Source organism: Gossypium hirsutum, chromosome A08, assembly GCF_007990345.1.
Source record: "Gossypium hirsutum isolate 1008001.06 chromosome A08, Gossypium_hirsutum_v2.1, whole genome shotgun sequence".
Taxonomy (NCBI): domain Eukaryota; kingdom Viridiplantae; phylum Streptophyta; class Magnoliopsida; order Malvales; family Malvaceae; genus Gossypium; species Gossypium hirsutum.
In genome coordinates, this window is record NC_053431.1 from 6,210,411 (window position 1) to 6,235,959 (window position 25,549).

The following is a 25,549-nucleotide window of genomic DNA, read 5'->3' on the forward strand; positions in this document are numbered from 1 at the left end:
GATTTTACGTTCTATGGCCGCGCGTATTCCCATGATGCATGCTTCGTATTCTGCCATATTATTCGTGCAGTCAAAATCCAATTTACTAGTGAATGGATAATGATCTCCGTTCGGGGACACCGAAACTGCCCCGATTCCGTTACCCACAGCATTTGATACTCCGTCAAAGTTTAGCTTCCAAGGGTGACATTCTTGAGGGTCTTCTTCAGTGGTTGCTATGCACATTAGATCTTCATTTGGGAAATCAAAGTTCAGAGGCTCGTAGTCTTCTAGGGCTCTGCTGGCTAGGAAGTCTGCTATCACACTCCCTTTTACGGCCCTCTGGTTCACATAGACTATATCGAATTCAGAAAGTAGAATTTGTCATCGGACCATTCTCCCATTCAAGGTAGTCGACTCCATCAAGTATTTCAGAGGATCCATTTTAGAGATCAGCCAAGTTGTATGGTACAACATGTATTGTCTCAGTCTTCGGGTTGTCCAGATCAAAGCACAGCACAACTTTTCAATGAACGAGTATCTCGTCTCACACTCAGTAAACTTTTTACTGAGGTAATATATCGCTTTTTCTTTCCTTCCCGATTCATTGTGTTGGCCAAGCACGTATCCCATAAAATTTTCAAATACCGTCAAATACAGTATCAGTGGCTTAGCTGGATTAGGTGGTGTCAACACTGGGGCATTAGACAAATATTGCTTGACTTTGTCGAAAGTCTTCTGGTATTCCTCGTCCCAACCACCAGGGTTATGTTTCTTAAGGAAACGGAATATGGGGTCACATTTCTCGGTTAGTTGTGAAATAAACCGAGCGATGTAATTTAGTCTTCCTAGGAATCCTCGAACTTCTTTCTGAGTACGTGGTGGAGGTAACTCTTGTATGGCTTTGACCTTATCTGGGTCAATCTCAATCCCTTTTTCACTGACCACGAATCTTAGCAGTTTTCCTGACCTGGCCCCGAAGGTACATTTTGCGGGATTGAGTTTCAACTGGAATTTTCTCAACCTCAAAAATAACTTCCTCAAGACTTGCACATGCTCTTGTTCAGTCCGAGATTTAGCGATCAGGTCGTCGACGTAGACTTTAATTTTTTTATGCATCATATCATGGAACAGGGTTACCATGGCTCTCTGATATGTTGCTCCCGTATTTTTCAATCCGAACGACATCACCTTATAGCAAAAGGTTCCCCACATGGTCACAAATGTGGTTTTATTCATGTCTTCAGGATGCGTCTTGATCTAATTGTACCCCGAGAAACCATCCATGAAGGAGAAGAGTGAGTAACCTACCGTGTTGTCCACTAAGGTGTCGATATGAGGCAACGGGAAATTATCATTCGGGCTGGCCTTGTTTAAGTCTCTGTAGTCTGCACACATCCGTATCTTTCCATCTTTTTTAGGGACGGGGATGATGTTGGCTACCCATTCCGAGTACTTAACTACTTGTAAGAAACCAGCATCAAATTGCTTCTTGACCTCCTTTTTTATCTTCAACAGAACATCGGGCCGCATCCTTCGAAGCTTTTGCTGAACTGGCTTGCATTCTTCTTTGATGGGGAGCCTATGTACCACAATGTCAGTACTTAGCCCAGGCATATCCTGATATGACCATGCAAAGATATCCTTGAACTCTTGGAGTAACTCAATAAGGTCCCGCTTTGTTTCTGTGGTGATGCAAGCTCCGATCTTTACTTCTCTTCTTTCTAGTTCCTCTCCCAAGTTCACAACTTCTACGGTCTCTTTGTGGGGTAGAATCTGATTCTCCTCGTGTTCTACCATCCTTAACAAATCAGGGGATAAGTTACAGTCTCCATCATCCTCAAAGTCTTGGGATCCCTCCAGACACATATCTCGCTCAAAAGGAGATTCTGAATTAGTAGCAACGTCACTCGCATCATTGATATCTGGAGATCTGTTGTAGGTGTGAAGGAAGATGCAAAGAACAAGAGAATCTAAGAACAACAATATGTGTGGTATGATCATGAATGAAAGAATAAAAAAATATTTGCACGGAATAAGTCAAAAGGATGTATTTCATTGAAATAACGATTTCGAACATAAGCCTATTTCACAAAATGACACTTGTTACTCCTAGGCCTAGAGCAATAAGTGTGTTTTGGACATTACTCTGAGTTAGTTCTAAAGACTACAGGAATCTCTTTCGCAGTCCAATTATTCAGAACACTTTCCGGCTCATAGGGGCGAATGCTTGCCAAATTCTCTACCCCCGTCCCTTCTTCATATGTGGCGTTGATGTCCAAACTCTCCATCATTCCTTCCAAGATTTCCTTTCCCGACGTCTTCTGCTAGGAGTGAATGTCCCCTCCAGACACAAAAGTTTTCGATATCTGGGAGAAGATCATTGGTTCCCATTCGATTTCTCCCCCGCTTAATCGCGCTCTCCTTCTTTCTTGCTTCTTCTCAAGTTCTTTCTTTCTGTGTTTCATGTTCGGCTTAAACCCTAACCGAAAATGGTCTTGTTCGTCCTTCATCATTGGTATATTAATCCTTCCCTGGAGGTATCTCCCGAGTCCTCTTCCGGGTAGAGCCCCCTTTCCAACAGTTAACCGTAGTCTCATTCTTGTAGTCTCAGATAACCTGGGCATTGGAATCTTATTTCCTTCGATGATGAACGTCGCGTTCACAAACTCCAAAGATCGAAATGAGCACTCGATTACTTCATTATTTGCCTCCAGATATGGGGCATCACTGGTTATTGCCGCGATGATTTCCTCTTCAGCATTGATTATTACTAACCGACCTTCGGTCACTAATTTCAACTTTTGATGCAGCGATAAAGGGACTGCCCCCGCTGAGTGTATCTATGGCCTCCCCAATAGGCAATTATACGAAGGCTTAATGTCCATGACCAAGAAATATACCTCGCATGTGCTCGGCCCGATTAAGAGGGGTACTTCAATTCTCCCCATTACTCTCCTTTCCGTGCCATCAAATGCTCTCACTACACTTTGGCATGTCTTCATATGGGAACTATCCACTGGCAACCTACTCAGCGTAGATAGGGGTAGGACATTCAGTGCAGACCCATTGTCAATCAATAGCCCCAGTAACGTGTACCCTTTACAGCGAGTCGTGATGTGCAAAGCTTTAGTTGATCCTCGGCCCTCTGGCGGTACCTCATCGTCATTGAAGAATATAAAGTTGTCGGCATTTATATTGTTGACTAAGCGGTCTAGTTTGTTTACAGAGATATCGTTAGCAACATAAGTTTCATTCAGCACCTTCATCAATGCGCTGCGATGAGTTTCGGAACTTAAAAGTAAGGCCAGTACCGATATACGCGCTGGCTATTTGTGCAACTGTTCTACGGCACTATATTCGCTATGCTTTAGGAATTTTAAGAATTCCTTGGCTTCTTTTTCTGTCACTGATTCATTAACAGTTGGTTCATGCCCTGCCGGCTTCTCTTTCTTTTGCTCAATTGCTAATAATTTTTCTTTAACATGCTCGACTTTTGTATTTGGGGTATAACGCCTTCCGCTGCGCGTATAAAAACCTTTGTCTTGAACTTCCTCTGATGCATTAATTGGGTCTCCTCTCACGGGAATGTCACATTGCAGTTATAGTTCCACGGGATCCTTTTACTATCTTTATAAGGAAAAGCGACGGGCTTTTGGATCACGACCTTTGGCGCAACTCGTGCCCCGGCTTCATTCATTCTCGAACGTGATATGATAACCACTGAGTGGTTGACTTTGTAAACATCCTTCGTCGACCCCTCTTCGGAGGTACACACATCTGCTTCTTCCAGGTTCCCGACATATTCGAAGAATTTCAGCTCCTTATTATCCATCAATCCTTGTACTAAAGCCCTGAATTGGCTACATTTCTGAATCTCATGATCCTCTTGCTCGTGGAACTCACAATAATTCTTCGCTTCTCGAGGCCTGACCCCCGAATTCTGTGCCATCAAACCTCTTTCCACTATTTTTTCCCATACTTCTTTCAACGAGGTATTCACTTCTGCAACATTCATCTTAATTTCTTTCCCCGAACTCTGGATTATCGCATTTATTCCCTTATCCCCATGGTTAGGTAATGGATTCTCTGAACTGGATGTATCATCAAATTTCACAACCCCTATGTTAATGAGTCTCTCAACCAATTTCTTGAAAGTGGTACAGTTTTCTATCGAGTGTCCTGTGGCTCCCGCATGGTATTCGCATTGGGCATTTGCATCATACCATTTGGGGTATGGAGGTTGCATTGGCTTTAGATAGAAGGGAGACACGACATGTGCATCAAATAAACTCTGGTATAACTCCTTGTACGTCATTGGAATGGGCGTAAATTGAAGTTTCTCCCTATTTTATTTTATGTTGGGCTCTTGTCGGGGTGGGCCCTGTTGTCCAGTAGTTGTCGACCTTGGTTGGCTTACGGTGATCGACTTCGAATATGAGCTCACATTATTCACCTCGTGCTCTTTCTTTCTCGGTGCTGACCTCTTAGCGTTTTCCCCAGCCTCTATTTTCCCACATCTTATGGCATTTTCTATCATTTCTCCAGACATTACTATGTCTGAAAAACTCTTGATTGCGCTACCCAGCATGTGGTTAATAAAAGGTGCCTTCAGGGTATTGATGAAGAGCATAGTGGTTTCCTTTTCTAACATAGGGGGTTGGACTTCTGTGGCCACTTCTCTCCATCGTTGGGCGTATTGCCTAAAGCTCTCATTATGTTTTTTTTCCATATTCTGTAAAGTGATTCTATCAGGGGCTATGTCTACCACATGACCGTACTGCTTCATGAAGTCTTGTGCTAAATCTTTCCATGAGCTGATCTGGGCGCGACTCAGTTGGTTGTACCATCTAGAAGCGGCCCCAACCAGACTTTCTTGGAAGCAGTGAATTAATAGATGGTCATTGTTGACATGGCCTGCCATTCGTCTGCAAAACATAGTGATGTGAGCTTCGGGACAGCTAGTTCCGTTGTATTTCTCAAATTTCAGAGTTTTGAACTTGGGAGGGAGTACCAAGTCTGGAACCAAACTTAATTCCTTAGCGTCAATTCCACCACGATAGTCGGTGTTTTCCATTTCTTTAATTTTTTCTTCCAACCATCTACACCTTTCTTCAAGCTCTCTCGGGAGTTCTACCCTTGTCTTTTCTACTTCTGTTACTTTATCGAGATTGAGGACCACAGGGTTGGTTGGGTTGTCCCCCGGATTAGAGCCTGAGCTGGCCTGATAATTCATCGGTGCTGAAACACCGGCCTGAAATGGTTGGGGCCTAATTGTGACCGATGGCCTTCTTGGGTACATGTCAGGTTGTGTCTGAACATCCGCTGGGGCGAAACCCGGAGGGTAGGTAGGATCTTCATTATCTTCTCCCGCATTGATCAAAGGGCTTTTCCCTTTTTCTAATCCGCTAGCCAATAGATGAGTTAATTGGTCCATCATGCTTTTCTGGGACTCCAACATGTGGTCCCTCATATCTTACTGGATTTTGGCAAGCTGTTCTTGCATACGTGCTTGTAATTGATCCTGCATCTCTTTTTGCATTTGTTCCAGTCTATCTAACCTTTGGTCCATTGCCCTTGTTTTTCCCCTTGTACCATAACGATGTTCCAAGGTAACTGCCATGATTTTTAGGGTTTCTTGTGAGTTTTAGTGCGTATGATGCAATGCTGATGCATGAATGCAATGAATGCGATGAATGCAAAAAAGCGTTGATTCCAATTCGATTTCATTAGAGTAACTTTTCTAGAAAACAAGTTTCTTTACATAAAATAGATTACATATAAGGCTTGGCCCTGATACTTAAGGCTTTGACCTGCCTAAGAAGCCAAGCTAGCTTTCGTCCTCGGTCCGATTCTGACTCGTATTTTAAACTCAGCACATCGGCTTGTACTGCTAATGTTTGCAAGTGATCAGCCACTTCTCGCACTTGAGTCAAAGCTTCGCCCATGACGTAGTCCCTGCTCCTGACTTGGTCTTGAGATTGATGAAGTTGCTCCTTCCATCGCTCGTTATTTACCTCGAGGAGTTCTATCTGAAGTTCACGATTTTGCAGCTCTGTTTTGAGTTCTTCTATATTCTTTTTTAATTCTTCGATTCTGTTTTGACTAGCTTTCAACTCGATTGCAGAGTTACGCGAGCGATACTGATACAATGACCTCTCTAACTCTGATACCCGGATCTTTAACCCTTCTTTCTCATTCTGGCTTTCTACCAAACTTCTTTTTAGAGCACTTTCTCGAGCTTGAGCATCGCGAAATTTTTCCTCCCACTGGTTGGCTTTGCTTTGTTCTTCTTTAACTTCATGTCGCCATTGTTCGGATGTTTTTCCTAACCTAGTGGTTCTCATTGATCTGCGCAGCTTCTTATAGTCTGCTTTCAAACTGTCTAAGTCCTCTTCAGCCTTGTTTTTCCCTTTTCTGAGTATTTTAGCTTTTAGTTTCTAGACATCGACATATAACCCTAACTGCATCTTTTCTTCTTCCAACTGCTCGATCCTTTTTTCTAGCTCCAGACTCTTTCTCTCGAAATCTTGCCTGATGATTTCTAGCTTAGATGGGATTACTTTCAAGTGCTCTTCCATCGACTGAGGATTCCCTTGATCTGATGTAGGGATGTTGTCGTTAATCCTCTGTCGTACTCAGGAGTAGTCATGGGATTGGTAGTAAACTTCTTCATTCTACGAGTCTGGTTCTAGGCATTTGATATCTCGCGAACTTTCTTTTTGTAATTATTCCCTGTGAACACGAACTCACACTGGGCTAACCCGTATGTTGGTGGTGTAAACTGTCTGGATCTGTATTGTCGCAATGCGAGCAGAGGAACATACCCGACGGCCCCCCATACTCCTAACAAGAGAACCCAATCGAAGTCTCCGTATCGGTATAATATTTCATCAGGAACCATCCACGGGGCTCTCCATTCAACATCTTCTTCTTGCAGATTTTGGAGCACCGTCATCCAATTTTCTTCTGTCACATCATCTCGCCTCGGTGTAGCCACTAACTCTTTCAGCGGAGAGTAATTTTCAGAGAAGATGCGATACGAGACCTTTTCCACTTTCTAAAAATGGTTGTGGAACCAGGATAGCAAGAACTGTGCGCATCCAATAAATCTCCCTTCGCCCGCTCTTCTACAAACATTTAATGATCTGAAAGTTTCAGCCAAGATTACAGGTACAGGTGTGGTTCCTTTACCAAGCCTGTCGAAAAGGTCGACAACAGCCTCGTCTACATGCCCCAATGCCTTGGGGAAGATGACCAGTCCATAAATGCTCAAGGCGAAGACATCTACCCTTTTCTTCACGTCAGGGTGCGCTAAGACTAGATCCCTCAGGTTCCTCCAAGGAATGCATTTACAATCTCCTTTTTGTTTGATCCAGGTTGTCACCCACTGTTCGCTCATCCCAGTGATGTTCATCAGCTTTTTTGAAAATGCTGGGACGTTAGCAGGTCTGGCATAAATTCTGTCAACCTAAATCTTTGGGCAATGGAGCAAGGTCGTGTATTCTTCTATAGTAGGTACCAAATCTACTTTCCCAAAAATGAAGCAACTGTAAGCAGAATTCCAATATTGGGCAAGGGCTCGAAACAGGTGTTCATCTACCTTGACATCGAGCAGTTAAGGTAAATCACCGTAATGACAATAGAATAGCTGTTTGACCTCACCATCCCACTGACCCCAAATTTCTTTCATCTCTTGGAGATTATTTTGAGTTACGCTGATCCGAGTAAAATTCCACAATTCTGACACATACCCCTCGATAAGACTGTTACCTTTCTCTTGTTGTATTGTCTCAGCCCATATCCGGACAGCCGTGTTGTCTTCTACTTTACCAAAAAACCCATTTTCCATGATAAGCTATCTATTTAGGAACCGAATGCGAATCAACACCTTTTACAATGAAAATGCCATGCAAATACAATCAAAGTAAAACAAAGCAAGTCAGTAATTTATACGCAGTTCAAAGCAAACAAAGAATAATAAATATAGCACTTGCTCAGGTGACCATTAGGGTTTCAGAGTGGCTCTACCTAGGGCGGGTTCTTAAGGCTTGCTACATGGGGTTTAGTTCTAGAGTAAGGATACCTAAACCAGCAGATTCCTCGATCTTCACCCATTACAGGCTCATACAGACCGAGTTCAGTTCAGGGGAATACATTTCTCTATGGCTGTACGGAGATGAAAATCTTACGAAGACATAGGTACGGATGTATCCCGAAAGTGATCCACTATCCTGCACGGAGGTGAAAACCTCACGAAGGAGTAGTTTCTCACTCCCACTTAAAGGGGTGTGACCACAGCGGCCATGCAATGCAATATACAAAACTATTTAAAGACTCAAAACAACGCAGCAGGTATTGTACCACAAAAATAGCTGATGAAATGTAATGAAAAGATCGTATTTCAAAACCAAATTTTCAATTTTCGATAAAAAGACAAGAGTTAATCAACTTATAGCTTGACTCTCTCATTCGTATCCCCAGTGGAGTCGCCAAGCTGTCGTGACCATTTTTTGGAAAAACGAAAACGGGAATCGACTTGGATTTTAAAAATAAAAGAACGGGAGTCGCCACCGATCCTTTTTGACGAGGTGTGATCGGGTCATCTCGTAAAAGTGGTTGTTTTTAATAAATAGTTGGATTTATTTAAACAACAATTTTGGTCTACGCAAATCAAGAAAATAGGTTCGGGAGTCGGTTACGCACGAGGAAGGATTAGCACCCTTGATACGCCCAAAATTGGTACCTAGTTGATTAATTAGTGTCTTAGTGTCGAAAATTGAAAACTTGGAAGGCTTTTGAGATGCGATCCCTCTTTGTAAAGAAAATGCTCAACTATTAAAGACCTTCCCGTCCCAAAATATGAAATGTCACATCCAGTGAGTTAGGAGACGACATCTTGCATTTTCAAGAGCGAGTTTGCCTTTTATAAAATCTGTGTATTTTATTAAAAGGGTATTCGATTATTTAGAATAAACGAGAGAAGTCGAAACCCAGTAAGTTAGGACACGTTTTCTCAAATTCTCAAACACCGAATATTGCCTTTATTTCGAAACAAAATTCTTATTTCGAGATGACAAAATGTCATACCCGGTAAGTTAGGGCACAACACTTCACATCTTCGAGAATAAGCATTTTTCAAAACTCGTATAGTGATTTAAAAGAGTATTCCGTTATTTAGGTTAAATGAGAAAAATCGAGACCCAGTAAGTTAGGACACGATTGTCTCGAATTACCAAATATGGAATATCACTTTTATGAAGGAATTATTTTAAGGTATCGAATAAAAAGCATGATGAGATATAAAAGCAAACAATGAGGCGAATGCGTAAAAATAAGCGTGACAGTGTCAAACATAATAATACGAGCAATTACGATAGGTAAAATAATGACAAGGCTAATAAGTAAATGCATGAAGAAAAGGAAACGATCGAATACATAAGTAAATTAATAAATAAAAATGACGAAATAAAATGACAATGATAATGAAAGTGATGATAACGATATAAGTAAAGATAAACGAATAAAACGAATAAAAAAAATAATGAATAAAGCAGGAGATGTTCGAAAAAAAAAGAACTCGTAATAAACAATTATTATGTAAAACTAAAGAATGATAGTATAGTAATGGTAATAATAATATTAATAGTAATAATACGGGTAATGATTTAGAAATAATGTATGAAAGTGCATATACGTACGTGTATAAGTAAATAACATATGATGTGAGTGAGGAAAGAATAAAATAAGTATATTTAAAAGGTGATAGGTGAAAATGTAAGGATAATAGTGATATAAATAATAATATTTGAGTAAAATAATAAGTAAATGAAAATATTATGAGCCATAATATGTGACATATATATATATAATAATATTACTATATATAAAGGGTATATATACATGTATAAAATATAATAGGGGTGAAAATAGGTATAACAATAATATGATATAAAAGTATATATATAATACGATATTAAAAGACGTATATATATATTAGGAATAACAACAATAATAAAAATAATACTATATAGATATAGTAATGTATAATACATTTATTAAAAATATATACATGACATATAGAAGAACACAATATTAAAAGGATGTATATAAGATACGTATATATATTAAAAGATAATAATGTTAGGAAACAATTATTAAAGGTATTACATAAAAAATATATATATACGTATATAATAAATATATGGTGATACTAACAGTGTGTGCATAATATATATTTAGATATTAAAACATATATACATAATGTATAAAAAGAATATATATATATTATTAAAAATGGGAAATGTGCATAATATATATATACATATGTATGCAAATATAGACATCATATAATATTATCATACGTAGGCATTAATAAGAATGATAATATTAAAACTATTAATAATACTTTATAACATATATATATACAAGTATTAAATAAAATAATAATAGTGAGTTGTTAATAAAAATACAACAATAATATTAAAATTAAATTAGAATAATAAGGAAAAGTAAAAAAAAAGGATGAAATCGAATTAAAAATGGAATTTTGTGGCGAATTTAAAATAAATGAAGGAGAAGGGGATTAATCTGAGCGCGCGAACAACCAGGAGGGACCAAGGAGGAAATCATCCCCCTCTCCAAAACGCAACGTTTTAATCTAAGCTAAAATGAAATAGAAGTAAAATCATAGGGATAAAATTAAAGGAAAAAGAAATAGACGAGACCCCATTGAACTAAGCCTCAAAAGCGGAGGGACTGAGGGCGCAAATAACCCCTCAGTCTAAAAACACGCGGATCCTGGGCATAGGTGGGTCGGGTCATCGGGTCATTGTCTAAACGACGCCGTTTTGGGTGCTGAGTGCTTGCCCCAAAACGGCGTCGCATCAGGGGCCTTTAAAAGTCAAATTTTTTTTGAAACTTCATTTTTGTTGTGTTCTGAGAAAAAAAAAGAAGAGAGAAGAGGGGGTTCTCTCTGGAGAAAACCGAAATCGGCCAGGGGGTCCGGCCATCGCCCCGCCGTGGCTCCGCCGCGCCGGCCACCGTGAAATCGCCTAAGGTATGATCCTTTTTATTTTTTTGCTGTATTTTTTTATATTTATTTAATGTATGTGTGTTATTTCTAATGAAATATCAATGATATATGCCAATAAATTCGAAAAAAATAAACGAGAAAAGGGGAAAATAAAACGGTAAATAGACCTTTAGATTGGTCTTTAATATTCCTTGCTGTAAATCTGAATTTTGCTTGAAGCCCTCTGTTATTATTTTCCTCTTATATTTCGAAAAAAGAAAGAAATATCAAGAGCCCGAGAGAGAAAAAGAGAAGAGAAAAAAAAAAGTCCCTCACACCCCATCTTTCTTTCGTTTATATAGCCTATTTTTACAAGTGTTTTTTCTTTTTCTTCTGCACACTGTCCTTTCTCTTTTAATGCTGCAGGTGAACGGCGGTGGAGGCAGGTGCCACTTGCACTGGCGATGTGATTGGAGGCGGTGGAATTAGGTGGTTTAGGGTTTCAGATTCTGAAACCCTAATTTTAGGCTAGTTGGGTCAGTTTAGGGGTATGTCATTGGGTTAGAGGGTTTAGGCTTTTGTTTGGGTATTGGGCTTGAGGGTTAGGAAATAGATTTTGGGGTTAATGGGTTTAATTGGGTTTTGTAGGGGCCGGGTAAATTTGGGTTCCCACAGTCTTCAAAATTTGGGTTCTCACAGTCTTCAAACTCTAACATCAGTCACATATTTTTAATTTCATCAAATTAATTGTTAAAATTATATTATTAATAAATGAAGTCATTTTTCTATTAATTTAATTAAAAAATATTTATTATACTTGTGTCCTCCAAATATATAAAAATTTCATTTGAGATTAACAACCGATGATAGTGAGATCGAGAAAAACACGAATTCGATTCTGAGTACAAGAAAACCATATTTAGGGTTCATATTCATACATAGGTAGCCGGTTTTGCTGGTGGAACTAGTAACACTACCACATACAAGACTTCCCCTAATTTTCTCACTCTGAACTACATGCATAATCTGCAATATACACAAACTAATTCGAGAATTTACAACAGACAAAAGCAAGATCGAAAAAACACACGAATCCGATTCTATTTCGACTAGCTAAGATCTCTAGATGGTAACTGCAAAGGGTTCCCTGGTTAAACTAGAGATCTCCCAGTTCTTGAATCTTCTTTGTTCATTTGGCCTGCTTGCTTTGAACACCCTGAAAGGATATTGAAAGCTAAAATTAATGAATAACGGAAATTTCTCATTTGCTGATCGATAAAAGTCCACAAGCTTATATGTTCTATTTCCAAATTATTAGCCACATCTGGCAAAGTCTCAAATACTATGTTGCTCCGAACCTTTGTTTTATCTTTCGAGATTTGACGCATATTTGGACATGGGTGCAAGTATATAACCCTCCAAAGATGCATAGCTCAAAAGTTTCCCTTCATTGTGCAATTTACAGAGATACAATTTATGTTGCTCCGACTCTTCATTTTCTTTGAAGTATTCATGTTTGACACATATTTAGAAATGGATATAGATATAACCCTTCAAATACATATACAAGTTTTAAAATAAATATGCCCATATCAAACATATATTGATATCCAACATGCACACTGTTCCTAGGTCCCACATCACCTCAATATGATCAAATGATGCATGCAAGAGAAACATGATATGAAGAAATAAACATTGTGTACTTACTGTAGGCTTTTGGCCGATCAATCTTCGATCCGATGGAGCCCGTGCAACAGATGAAGCAACAGCAGCAGCAGCAGCGACGCGTATCCTTGAAGAAGTTGTTTCATGTTGGATGATATAATTAGCAAAACTGAAAGAGTGACAGTGAATAAAAAAGCTACTTAACCCGAATGGTATTGTACCTTTTATGTACATCAACATATGCATCGGTCTCATCTACAATTTCCTCCTACAATGCAGAAAGATATCATCAAATGCATGACATATTCGAAGATAAATAAGAGATGGAGGAAAGTGATGGAAGCAGCACTTACTTGAAGAAGTTCTTCAAATACATCTTCTAAGGTAATGATACCAATGACTTCCCCATCTTCGGTATCCTCTGAAAAGCGTTGCAAAGTATTCATAGTTTCCTTGACGGCTGAAGATTTCTCGACATCGACTAAAACACTATCTTGTTTGGTCAGCAAAGGATCAGTTAGTTGAGAATTCCGGTTGGTGACTTTATGATTGCCAAATCTCTCTCCATCATCAACAAATTGAAGGTCTTTGGTCTTTCCTTTAACCTTCACTACAGTTGCCATATGACTGCTTCCCTTTTGAAATTCATTGAGGATATCATACAAAGGCATCTGTGCTGGAACCCTGGTATGTCAATGCATGAGAATTTATTCAGAAACATTATAATGTAATGGAGAGAATATGTGTATACGTAAGAATCCTCCGGATTGAAACAGAACTGACCGGAGTCTCCATCTCAGCTCGTATAGTGAGAAGACTTTTAACCTACATCTCAAAAACAAAGGAGGATTTATAAGAACCGAAGAAAGGGAAAATGATTCCACATCAAACTAGCAACCTTTAACACAAAATTTTCAACATAAATAAAACTGTAAGAAATTCAATGCGTTATTAAACACACCAATAATAGCCCAATGATGTTTTTTGGATTCCCGGCATAAATGGGGATACGACTATGACCATGTGCAAGAATTTTTCCAATTGCTTCCCTGCATCAGAAAAAGGGTAGACAAATTCATTGAAAACCTAACTTCAGTATAATACATCTATGTTAGTTGAACTGAGGTGCGAGTGTAGGATACAATATGTGTCAATACAGGTATAGTGAAAATTTGCTTAGTTTTTCCATCCCAAATGGAGATCATATCCCTATACCCATGTGCCAGACACAAGTATTGAACATGAGTACTTCATGAAAAATAAAAAGTTGGAACAACATAGCAGTATACTAGTAGACAAAGCACTTTATGTATAAACCACCTTTGAGGGGTCCTATTATTCACCAGAACTTTACCACTTTAAGAGGAGATGATCTTTAAAGTAGATACCGGAACACATACTTATGTCCAACAATCACACTCGAGCCCAAGTGATATGAGTTACCAACCATGCAAGATGAAGAAGCACTAATGATTTGGCAACATAAAAGAACACCATCCAACTGAAACTCACCAATTCAATTTCGAATTTACGTCCAAGGAAAATGTCGATTCAATTGGTGTCATAGCCTCCTCTGCAGTCTGCAAGATCTAAAAAGCATTAGGATTCAATCACTTTGAAAAGGACAGTGCAATGAACTCTTATCAGGTTCTTAGTTATCCCTAAGTGGAAAATTGGACGTCAAACTAATTAATTGCTATATAACTTGGACTCAGGTGAGCGTTATATACAGGTATGAGTCTAACATGAGCATAATCAGATTTTTCCAAGTTTTTCCTTGTGTTAGAAAATCTTGGAGGTCATATCCCTATACCATGTGTCAGACACGAATGCCAAACACGAGTGCTTCAAGATAAATGAAGGGCCAGAACAACATAATATGTGTATGTGTCTGTGCTTTTAAGTATTTGTGTTTGATATATGTGTCCGACACATTTCCAGACGTGAGTATACAGGTATGACCATCCAAGAACCCTCCAAATACTTGAAAGAGTTTTTAAAAAAAATAAAAATACCATATCTAACTCATACTCATATTCAAGACCCACACCTGAATCTGAGTAACTTAGCTATCAAACACTAATTTCTGACACATTTTCGGACATGGTATAATTACCTTTTCAGTTAAATCCAGTGCACCACTAATGATGGTTGTCTCATCATGTGTTAGTTCACCACCCTTGCCAGCCTAAGCAAGTACAAAAATAGTGACAAGTTACTGAAAATTCAAATTAACCAAACACAAATTGTGTTGTTCCGACTCTTCATTTTTCTTTTACATACTCATGTTTAACACTCATATCCAACACACATTCAAACATGGGTACAAGGATTTGATCCTCCAACTACCCTCGAAATACATGAAAAATCTTAGAAATGATTGAACATATTTGCGCCCGGAGAGATACCTGTAATCGACACTCAAACCCGAGTGAGTAACATAAGACTAAACTTGTTTTAAGCAAAACTATCTTGTCTGGTCCAAGCAATTACCTCTTGGCTGTGGATAGAAACAAGGGCTTTTAACTGAGCTCGTCTAAACAAAACATCACCATGGCCAATCACAACATCTAGAACCTAAAAACCATGTCCATGAAAGCAATATGAAATTCAAGCACACATGTTTATTTCTTAACCATAACAATTCATGTATTCATGCCATGTTCATGTATTTTCTCGAGTCCAGGACTGCTGGGTTAAAATCTGAAACATTATTTCATATCCAATAAACCTACAGCTTTCAAGAAATATAATACATCTAAGGAATTTCAAACACAACTCATTGGGATATTACCTTTCCAACAGGGTAAGCAATTGGATAACAAACTATCATCAGAATACGCACAAGCCACACGAAACTTGCACCAACAGAGAGTCCATATCTTGAACATATGGCTTGTGGAATAATCTGATTCACAGTGGAAATAAAATAAACAAATCTCAATCTACATGCTTAAGTTATTCTACTCGGACTCATGTGCAAGTGTTGTACACAAGTATGTGTTAAACACGGGCATGTTCAAGTTTCCCATATTTTTCCATGCAGATATAGTGTCCTTAGAGGGTCCAACTCTTCATTTTTCTTGAAACACCGGTGTATATGACTGGAGATATGAGCCTCCAAGGATCCTCCAAATCCATGGTAAACTTAGAGAAAAATGAATATACTCGTATCGATACATTCCCTTGTCCAACACTTGCATCAAAGTCCGAACATAAATACATGAAAAGTGAAGCACAAAAAAACATAGTACCTCTCCAAAGGCTAGAACAAAAGTAACAGACAGCAACACTGCAACAAAGGGGTGAAAGATTTTATCAAGGGATATAGGAAGGGCCTGCAGAAACACAAAATCCAACGAATAAGGATAAATCCAGGAATGCTTTAGTTTTTTTTTTTTTAAATAATAATAAAAATAAAAAAAATCACTAATTTTTGTAAAGAAAACAGATAAATTGTTCACCTCCATTGCACAAGCATTGCAAAGAAGCAAAGTTACAAGAAGTTGATGCTGTTTTTTCACGACTGGTAAAATAGCAGCTGCAGAGACATGAAAGAGAGAGACATCTCTTGAGAATTAAAGAAAAACTTAAAAACTATGGATGTAATCGAGCCGACCCGAAACTAAAATAGTAAGAAACAGGAGCTCGAATGTGACCCGAGTCCCACTTTTAAAGCTCAAGTTCAATTGAAGTTAAAGATTAAATTAATAAAACTGGCTTCGGTAGACTCATTTATACAATGCTCATGCACGCTTCGATTAAAGAACAAAAAGATAATTCACTCAACCACAACCGATTTGAATTCAAACTCAAATAACTCGGAACTCACTTACAATTGAACGAGTGAAGCGAAGTACTGTCATTTACTAATAAAAGCAAAATACGTAAGGTCTTACAAACTTGTTTCTTCTCGACGATGGTACCGCTTCTCTGTAGAATTTCAAGCTCGACGAGACCCAAAGACATCAACCCCAAGGTAAGTCCCGACATTATCCCGGCGAAGATCACCAACAAGCACGACAATCCGGCGTAAGCGAACCACTCAACTGTGCCAAAAGGGAGGTCATCGGGGCCAAATACGATGTCCCTCGGCGACGACAACGACATCATGATTGTGGGAGCTAATGCGACGACGTTTCGCACCATTTTGTTGTGTTGTTTCTTTCAGGTAAGGTGATTTGAGCATTGAGGATTGGTGGGTTTGGGTGGATTATGTACGTGGGAGAGAAAGAGACAATTTTTGACATTTGGAAACAACAGACAGTGAAGCTGTCGGTATCAACCATATCTTTCATCATTCTTTCACTATCACCTGCTTTCAATTAAATGATACGGGTTTTCCACGTTTAATACATTACGTCTTTGAAAAAAGAAAAAAAAAACCAAATAGATGTTTGATTTTATTTCATTTTTATTTATTTTATTCCAGGGTTAAATACAAAATTAATATCCAAAATTGTCCATTTCTTCAGAATTGGTACTGACAGTTTTTTATCTCAGATTAGTACCCTAATTTTTTTTAATCCAAAAATTTAGTCCTGAAACTAACGGCATTACGATTTTGATCGCACTCCCAAAAACAATTTTTAATTGTTTGACGGGATTCCTTTAATTAGAAAAAAAACGATTCAAATAATTCTTAAAAGATTAAAGATCCATTCAAATACATTCATGCATAGGTTAGTGAAGGGTTTTCATAGATTCCTGAAGAAACCTTTATGATCTAAAAAAATTGTTCATTATCTCACTGAGAGAATTCTGGTTTCATCATCGATTACTCTAATTTGGGTTTTTTTTTCAATCTTCAATCTTTTTCAGTCTTCTTGAGTATTCAATTGAGGTTTCATTTTTTTTTCTTTTTCCATGTGATGTGGTTTATATTGGATTTTTTTTCATAAACAAAGTTTTTCCCCCTGCTTCAATTTTGAGTCATTATCACAACCCCCGGTCTGTTTTCTTACATACAATAAACACATTAAAATATTAAAATTTGTAGAATAATTCTTCAACCCAAGTTGCAACAAAATGAAAGTAAACAAAATTGCACAAATGCTTCAACTCAAATCACAAAACTCTTTATTTTTTACACACCCAACAATAACGGACCAAAATTTGAACCCTAATTTCCATCAACCCAACAATTAAAAAGCAAAAATTTATCTTTTTGAAGTTCGCTCAGTTTGCACAACCAAAAAAGTTTCTCCCTTTGTTCCGTGGAGTATTCGCATTACAAACGGGAGCCCTTAAACCGCAATAGTCGTAGAAAACCCTTAAGCGCGTTCCGTTAAGACGTGAAAGAGATGGAAAACGAAAGAGAGCACAAAACTCTATTCACGTTGCAAACGAAAGTGATAGGAAACGAAAAAGTGAAGGAGAAAACGAAAGAGATGATCAAATAGGAAGAAACAAATGAACAAAAGAGAGAAAAACGAAAGAGATAGAAGAAAAAAGAGGTTGAAGACGATGACGAAGAAAATTTTTTAAAGGAATAAAATATGTCTTAAAAGGAAATAATATTATTAAGTAATAATATTTAAAAGAATCGGTAAAAAAAATAAAAATGTCCAGTCTTGGGAGGGCGACAAGTGGCAGTGTATTAGTGGTTAATGCTGTCACATCAGTAAAATTTTAACACCGTTAGTTTAAATACTAAATTAGTGGATGAAAAAAATGTTCAAGTATCAAATTAGGTTAAAAAAATTTTAAGTACCAATTTAAGAAAAGTTAATAAATTCAAGTACTAATTCTATATTTAACCTTTTATTTAAATATATTAAAAACAAAAATAATATTAAAGACATTTTCAAACCTACTCTGAGGATTCACATTTTCAAACCTACTCGGACAATTCAATATTTAAATTGAATCGATATCGAGTTTTTATTTTTTAAAGTAAAATTCAGTTCACCCTTAAATTTTGAGTCAAGCTTGAGTTTCTTTAAGCTGGAATACTCCCATTTGGTAGTTCATTTACTTTAAATTATTTTAAGGAATTTGATTTACAGTTTGATGTTTCTTTTTTTCTAAAGAAATTTACTTTTTAAATATCAATTTTATAATTATATAATAAAAAAATTAAGTTAAAATATGTTATAAATTTTTGGTTTTTTTATAAATTAAGAATTTAATCTTTATACTTTTTTAAGATTTCAAAATTTAGATACAACCGTTAACATTATTAAGATTATTTTATTAAATTTAAATTCATTATAATGTCAACTTTTTAATTATATTGCGATAAAGTGAGTATTTTATTTATTTCAAAATTTCACATCAATAAATTTAACAAAAAATTAACAGTAGTAATAATTAAACTTGAATTCCTATTTTGTAAACCGTACAAAGAGCTATGCTAGATTTTAACCAAAAAATTTAATGTTACAAAGAACATGAATTTTACAAAAAAATCCAAAATTTTATTTTTTTATCAAAAGTTTTCAATGTAGCATGTTAATTAAATTATCCCAACTTAACGTGACACATAATTGATGGAATTGATGGAAAGTAAGCATGCTACGTTGACAAATGTATATATACTATAGCAATAGCAATATGATCTTAAAATAATAATCATGTTTACCTTATATGTTTTTTTTTGACATATGGCACTCAATTTAAACATTTACTTATAATTTGGATATATTACTTTTTTACCTCTTACCTTTTAATTTTTAAAAGTTATTTCATTTTTAAAAATTTTTTTTTAATTTTATATGTTAAAATATAAAATTAATTTTAAATAAATTATCTCTTTATTTTTAATATTTTACTTAATTGAATTAAGTTTTAATGTTATAATAATAATATTTATCCAATTGAATTCAAATATAATGAAAATTAATTACACTCATTTATTAAACTAAAACAAATATAAATACAAAATTACCAAAAATAGAATATTAATAATTTATAATATTAAAATAGATTAATTTAACAATATATAAAATAAATAACATGTAAAAAAATTATAAATAATATTATTTAAATTGTAATATAATATTATTAATATTCATGATGAACTTTTTGTATTATTTTAATATTAAATATTTTTAAAATTAAATAACTTTAATATAATTGATTTTAAATATTTTTAATAACATTTTGTAATTATATTATTTTTTAAATTTATTAATGAATTTTAAGAAATTTATTAAATTTTTTAAAGAAAATTAATATTATAAAAAACATTATAAATTTAATATACATGATCCATCCATCGCATAAGAATACAAATTAGTTTTTAACCTAATTAAATTACTTAAAAGTATTGGATTAAATTTTAAATATAGAACATGAAGCAAACGGAATAGAAAAGCTTGAAATGAATCCAGTTCCCAGCAAACTCTTCTCATTGGTTGATTTTGAGATCCTTAAGCTTGGATTCCAATTCCTTCTCATGTTCTGCATTCTCCTCCTCGTCTTCATCTTCCTCTTCCTCATCATCTTCTCCTTCTGGATCATTCTCGTCCAAAGGTCCCAGCATATCGAGGGAACCTTTAAATATTTCCTTCACCTCATCTATCCCTTCGTCGGATATGAAATTTCCATTGATATGCAGCAACTTGAACCCGGGTTTTTTCACAACCACCTGAGCCAAATGTCTACCACCGGCTCGCCTAATGGCATTCGTGCTCATATCAACTTCATTCAACTGACCATGATCCTCTCCTAATGCATTGGCAATCAAAATAGCTCCTTCATCCTTAAGTTCGTTCTCGGCTAAGTTTAATTTCGTAAGGAACTGTTTCGATGCGATGCAGGCTGCTAAGGAAGCGGTGCCTTTGGCTGTAATGTCGTTTCCAGCCATTTCAAGAACTTCAAGTGAAGGTGCAGAGTGTTTTAGAGCATTGGCAAGTGCCTCGGTTCCTTCATCTTCAAGGTTCAAGTAACTGAGGTAAACCTCGGTGAGATCTGTGAATTGAGAGATTGCTTTACTCAAAGCAACTCCAGCTTCAACACCAAACATGTTGTCACGTAGATCAAGTTTCTTTAAATGTGCGCATCTCTTTAGTGCTTCAGCTAAGGCCAGACCACCATCCGTGCCAACTCTTGTAGAAGAACATCGGAAATCCTCCAATGAACAGGAGCGTTTCACTATCTCGGAGATAGCGAACGCACCTTCATCCCCTGTCATGTTATTATGAAAATGAAGTACTTTCAGTTTCTCAGTAGAAGGAATTAGCTCGGAAACGGCTCGTGCAGCTTCTTCCGATATACCATCGTTCATCAAATAAAGTCCCTGTAAACTATTCTGTGACTTTAGAAGTGCCCCAAATGCCCGGACGCCTTTTTCACCCAAGGCATTGTTTGAAAGATTCAGGTACCTCAAGTGACAACCTTCCTGGACTGAAGAAAAAATGTTCATAACATCGAGAGCTTCCAACTCTGGCCTTCCTGCAATAAAATCCGAAAGGTCTACCTCTGTCAACTGATCTTTAATGGTTGATAAGATAGGTGCAGCAACATTTGCAGCATCTAAACCAAAACTTCTGTTGCTAAAACATATCTTAGTATAGGAATTTCCTGCCTCTCCCAGTGGTCTCAATAGTTCCTTAGCCTCCTCTGCCCCTATAAATGCCCGGCGACCTCCTGATATATCAAAAACGGTTCCACGAAGATCAGTAGCTCTATCTGCCAACCCTCAATTAACTTTTGGGCCTCTTTTAATAACTTCCAGCATCAGTCTACTGGATTCTTTGGCATATATTTGCACTGCAGAACTTCCATCACCATCAGGCTCCTTCTTGTAATGTTGATCCGCAGCAGCAAAAGCTAACTCTTCCATTTTCTTGGCATCCTCCTCGGCCTCATCATTACTTAATAGGCCACAATTTCTAGAGAAAATGGATGGAGTAGTAAGATTCTTCTTCATCCGCTCTACAAGCATTAGCCTCGTGCTATGACTAGGTGGCCACAATTTCACAGACAGCGAGCGGTGTTGGAAAGTTTGTGTTCCAGATCCCATGTTTAATTAACCTAAGACCATGACATGTTGCAAATACATTATAACAAAACCAGGATACTTTGCTGGTGCATGCACAGGACAAAATAAGAGTAATGAAGATGGCCAAAGAGATCTGTAACCATTTCTATAAACCACAATTTCAGAAATGCAGCATTCTGATCATACAAGTATTATTTACATATTATTTACATGGTAGTGGCATTGAATGAAACAAAACAGCTAATAGAGACGAAATCAGAAAATAAAGGACTTTTAAATGCAAGAACAAACGAGATGAGAAATGAAGCCGGTTTCCGAAGTATTGTTAAATGAAATAATTGTTCAACATAATGAAACAAAATGCTCATTGCAACACTTAAAAATTGCATAGAAAGATAAAATATCTGAAACGAAATCCCAACAATTTCCATATGCTAATAAAAGACTTTAATTTACATAACAATCGCTATGCCAACGGCATCAAATATGTTAGCAATATACTTCTATGAGAAATCCCAATGTACAAAGCCACGGTCTTGATTGAAAGAACCAAAAGGGCAATAACAGAGGCGATGCTAATTCCGGATGAAAGTAAATAATGTTACATCACAGCCAAAAAGCTTGAAACTAGTCAATATTCAAACTAATGTATTGATCCAGATTGACTGTATTTTTCTTACATGAACCTTGTTAATTGCAAAATTGTACAAACTGGTTAAAACTTCTGATTTAGACAAAGAATCAACCTATCTCATATTCCCAAATTCTATAGTTATTGAGCAAAGCATATGAAAATACAAGGTTGTTTGCACTTATGACAAAACTCATCTCCATTCTATTCCTAATTAATATAGAATTAGTCTTCCAATGGTCCATAAGACTAATTAATATTGTTCCAAAACTCCAACATCTTAAGTTACTCAAACTCAGAAGTGACTGAGTGTCCAAAATTGATACGTCAAGAAAAATGAAGAATTATATCCTTGTATCAGTATCTAGATATCTATCTGATGTGGATACCTCAAGAAAAATGAAGAGTATAACACACATAAAACCTGCTTATCATTCTTTTTTCCCATCAAAATCAGATAATGAAGATAACTAAAATTCATTACTAGCTTGTTACTAGATCATATGGAAATGAAATAAAATAATATAAAATAAGTGAGAAACTAAGCGAGAAAACCTTCCTAAAGGGAGTAAAAATAGTGCTCGAAACCCTAAAATGCAAATTCGCAAAACTACTTAGTTCATAACATAAAATTTGTATATAAAATTAAATTAAATAATCGTTCAATTTCTCACCTGTAACACTCCTTGGTTTTGTAAACAAAATTTGATATTGCAGAGTCGATTTTCACCGAGAACCTGAAACAAAACAAGAATCCGAATATTTATCCACTTGATTTTCTAGTTGGTTTCAATTCTATCAGTCAAGTAGACAAATCTGCAATCTTATATATACAATAAAAAAGCAAACAACAGACGAAAACGGTCGACTTTTTTTAAAAAAAAAAATCTCGAGAAGCAAACGGAAATAACAAAAACGTAGAATGGAAAAAAGAGAAAAGAAAAAAAAGATTGATAGAGTTCCATTGAGATCGGAGAATAAAATACCTTCTTTTTCTCTTGTTTTCTTCTTTTTGATCTTTTCTTTTTTATAATAGTGAAGAGTAGTGCAGAGTAATGAAGAAGATGGCAATAAGAAAAATCAAAAGAATGCGTGCGGAATTGGAGGGAAATGATGGCTTCTTTTTAAGTTTTTAAATTCAAATGATAAAATTATTTTGTCTTATTAGGTCCCTGTAGTATGCATAAATTATTGATGTAATCTTTATACTTTAATTCGATGATTTTTAGTTTATTATTTTCTTAAATTTAAAATTTTAGTTTTTACCTAAATGTTAAATTTGTTAAATTAAATCATACTTTTTAAAAAATTTTATGGGTAAACATATTATTACATATGTAATGTTATATTAGCTTATTATTTATTTTTATATGATACTAAAAATATGGTGTTATTTTTTTTAATAGATTTAATGACTGTGGTTTGAGTTATGATTGAAATTTTAAATTTTGAAAAATATAAGAATTAAAATTATCAAATTAAAACAATACTTAATTCATAATACGCATAATACATGACTAATAGTAGATTTGACCTAACAAATTTAACTGTTACCATTTGGATAACAAATTCTTACAAAGTTAACAAACAAACTTATTTAATTTTACAATTTAGTCCTTTTCACCATCTAAATATATTAACTATCAATTCCTTCAAATTAAGCTCTAAATTATCAATTTCTCTCTAATGATAACTTACTAAATAGTAGTTAATTGAACAAATTAATGCATGAGCTAGCTAATTCAAATTCCTATAATCAAGAACCTATAAAAATTTAATAAAAATAGCTTGAAACCTTGCTTTTTAATGGTCGAATGTTGAACCTTAGCTTCTTTCTTTCTTTGATGAAAACAATGGAAGGAGGAGATGAATTGAAAGTGGGTGGAAAATTAAAAGATGCGTGCATCTTCTTCCTCCACCGTTTAAAACTAGGCGCCCCTGCGAAATTTGTTCAATTGAATAATACCTATAAACCTCTTAAAATTTTTATGTTAAATCTCTAATTAATAATTCAACAATTTATACAGAAGAAATTAGTAAAAATTAGCACTTCAATTATTTATATGTAATAAATTAACAAAATTTAGTAGTTCATGTGTTACCGACAACTTGAATAGCTTTTAAATTTTCGTTTCTGACAAATTAAAATAGATAAATTAATTTTTTTTATTGTAGAGTAGAAAGAAAAAAATATATAATTAAACCTAAAAAATATGGCTTAATAAATTAAATATTTACAAGTTTTATATAAATATTAATTTGGATTTTAATGTTGATTAAAAAAAATAAAAGGAAAATTGTTTTCTAGTTATTAAAATTGGAACAATTTGCTCCAAATTTTAAATCATTGAATTACATATTCAAGATTCGACCTGGTCCGCTATAGGTTTAGTGTTGAGTAGAACAAAATAAAAGGAATTTTTTTTTTTGAAGAGAAAAATGAAATACCCAAAAAAAGAAAAGAATTGAGCTAGTAATTAACTAAGACCAAAATTATATTACATAATAAAAAAACATAAATTTAATTAAACTAAGAAGCATTAGAGGAATTAACTTCCGTCAACGGAAACGACGAAAGTAACTAAATGGCAATATTAAACTTGGCTGTAACCTCCTTGGCACCACAATCAAAGTCGCATTTCACCTCACAATAGGCGTTGCCATAGTCATCGTTCTTACATTTCTCGTTACAACTTTCGAAGCATGCATTGAAACGATCAGAGTCTGCCTCGATTGGCTTAATACTTGCCACCACGAGAACAATGCACACCGTAATCCACCTTATAATGAACTTGTTCGCCATTTGTTACGATTTCTATTTGAAAATTTAGACAATATTATTTGAAGAGGCAAATGAAAGCTTATTTCGACTACTCATCCGCAAGATGGGAAATATTTAAAGGGTGTAGCTAAAATTAGATCTCATAATTTTGAATGCAAAAATATCAAAAAAACTAAAATGGAACTCAATATTTATATATTCATCAATATAAAATCCATTCAATATAAATAAAAACCCATATAAATGTAAATTCAAATACAACCCGCGTTATAAGACTCAAATCAAAATGAATTCAAATAGAAACTCAATTCAAAAACTAAAATATCCCATGTTAACCAAATGATTAAAATTCCAAGTACATTTTACCTATAACTATTAAATTGACAAATTTTCCTTAGCTAAACCAAATGGAAGTTAATTTCTAAAGTAGTGAATATTAGATGATTATAGAATTTTTTAGATTCAATATTTATAAATTTCTAGGAGTTCATGTTATTCAAAAATCATTTATGGTGTGGGAAATAAATA

General features: G+C 35.6%; 3 protein-coding genes and 1 long non-coding RNA gene across 5 annotated transcripts; 1 reads left to right on the plus strand and 3 right to left on the minus strand.

Moving 5' to 3' along the window:
• Positions 1–5,753: 5,753 nt before the first annotated feature.
• On the minus strand, positions 5,754–6,326 carry LOC107887586 (myosin heavy chain, clone 203-like). The gene has a single exon (XM_016811859.1). The coding sequence runs from the start codon at positions 6,324–6,326 to the stop codon at positions 5,754–5,756; it is 573 nt and encodes a 190-aa protein (XP_016667348.1).
• A 4,422-nt stretch (positions 6,327–10,748) lies between these two features.
• On the plus strand, positions 10,749–11,785 carry LOC107960923 (uncharacterized). Its single transcript, XR_001701179.2, has 2 exons — positions 10,749–11,038; positions 11,420–11,785. It is a non-coding gene; the product is annotated as an uncharacterized lncRNA (long non-coding RNA).
• Positions 11,786–11,863: 78 nt separating this feature from the next.
• On the minus strand, positions 11,864–16,949 carry LOC121204922 (DUF21 domain-containing protein At4g14240). 2 transcript variants are annotated; one of them, XM_041075739.1, is made up of 13 exons: positions 16,561–16,947; positions 16,126–16,202; positions 15,916–15,999; positions 15,456–15,569; positions 15,155–15,238; positions 14,778–14,849; positions 14,174–14,241; positions 13,623–13,710; positions 13,413–13,486; positions 13,015–13,345; positions 12,883–12,929; positions 12,704–12,788; positions 11,864–12,209 (listed from the first exon to the last, which is right to left on the minus strand). In XM_041075739.1, exons 1-13 carry the CDS (start codon positions 16,808–16,810, stop codon positions 12,183–12,185), a joined length of 1,401 nt encoding a protein of 466 aa, XP_040931673.1. In that variant the 5' UTR covers positions 16,811–16,947; the 3' UTR covers positions 11,864–12,182. The 2 variants fall into 2 exon arrangements, with proteins under 2 accessions (XP_040931673.1, XP_040931674.1); XM_041075740.1 differs by lacking the exon at positions 15,155–15,238 and having other exon boundaries at positions 16,561–16,949.
• A 2,870-nt stretch (positions 16,950–19,819) lies between these two features.
• LOC107960931 (RAN GTPase-activating protein 1) lies at positions 19,820–23,339 on the minus strand. Its single transcript, XM_016897182.2, has 3 exons — positions 23,226–23,339; positions 22,914–22,976; positions 19,820–21,640 (listed from the first exon to the last, which is right to left on the minus strand). Exon 3 carries the CDS (start codon positions 21,027–21,029, stop codon positions 20,013–20,015), a length of 1,017 nt encoding a protein of 338 aa, XP_016752671.1. The 5' UTR covers positions 21,030–21,640; positions 22,914–22,976; positions 23,226–23,339; the 3' UTR covers positions 19,820–20,012.
• Between the last annotated feature and the right edge of the window lie 2,210 nt (positions 23,340–25,549).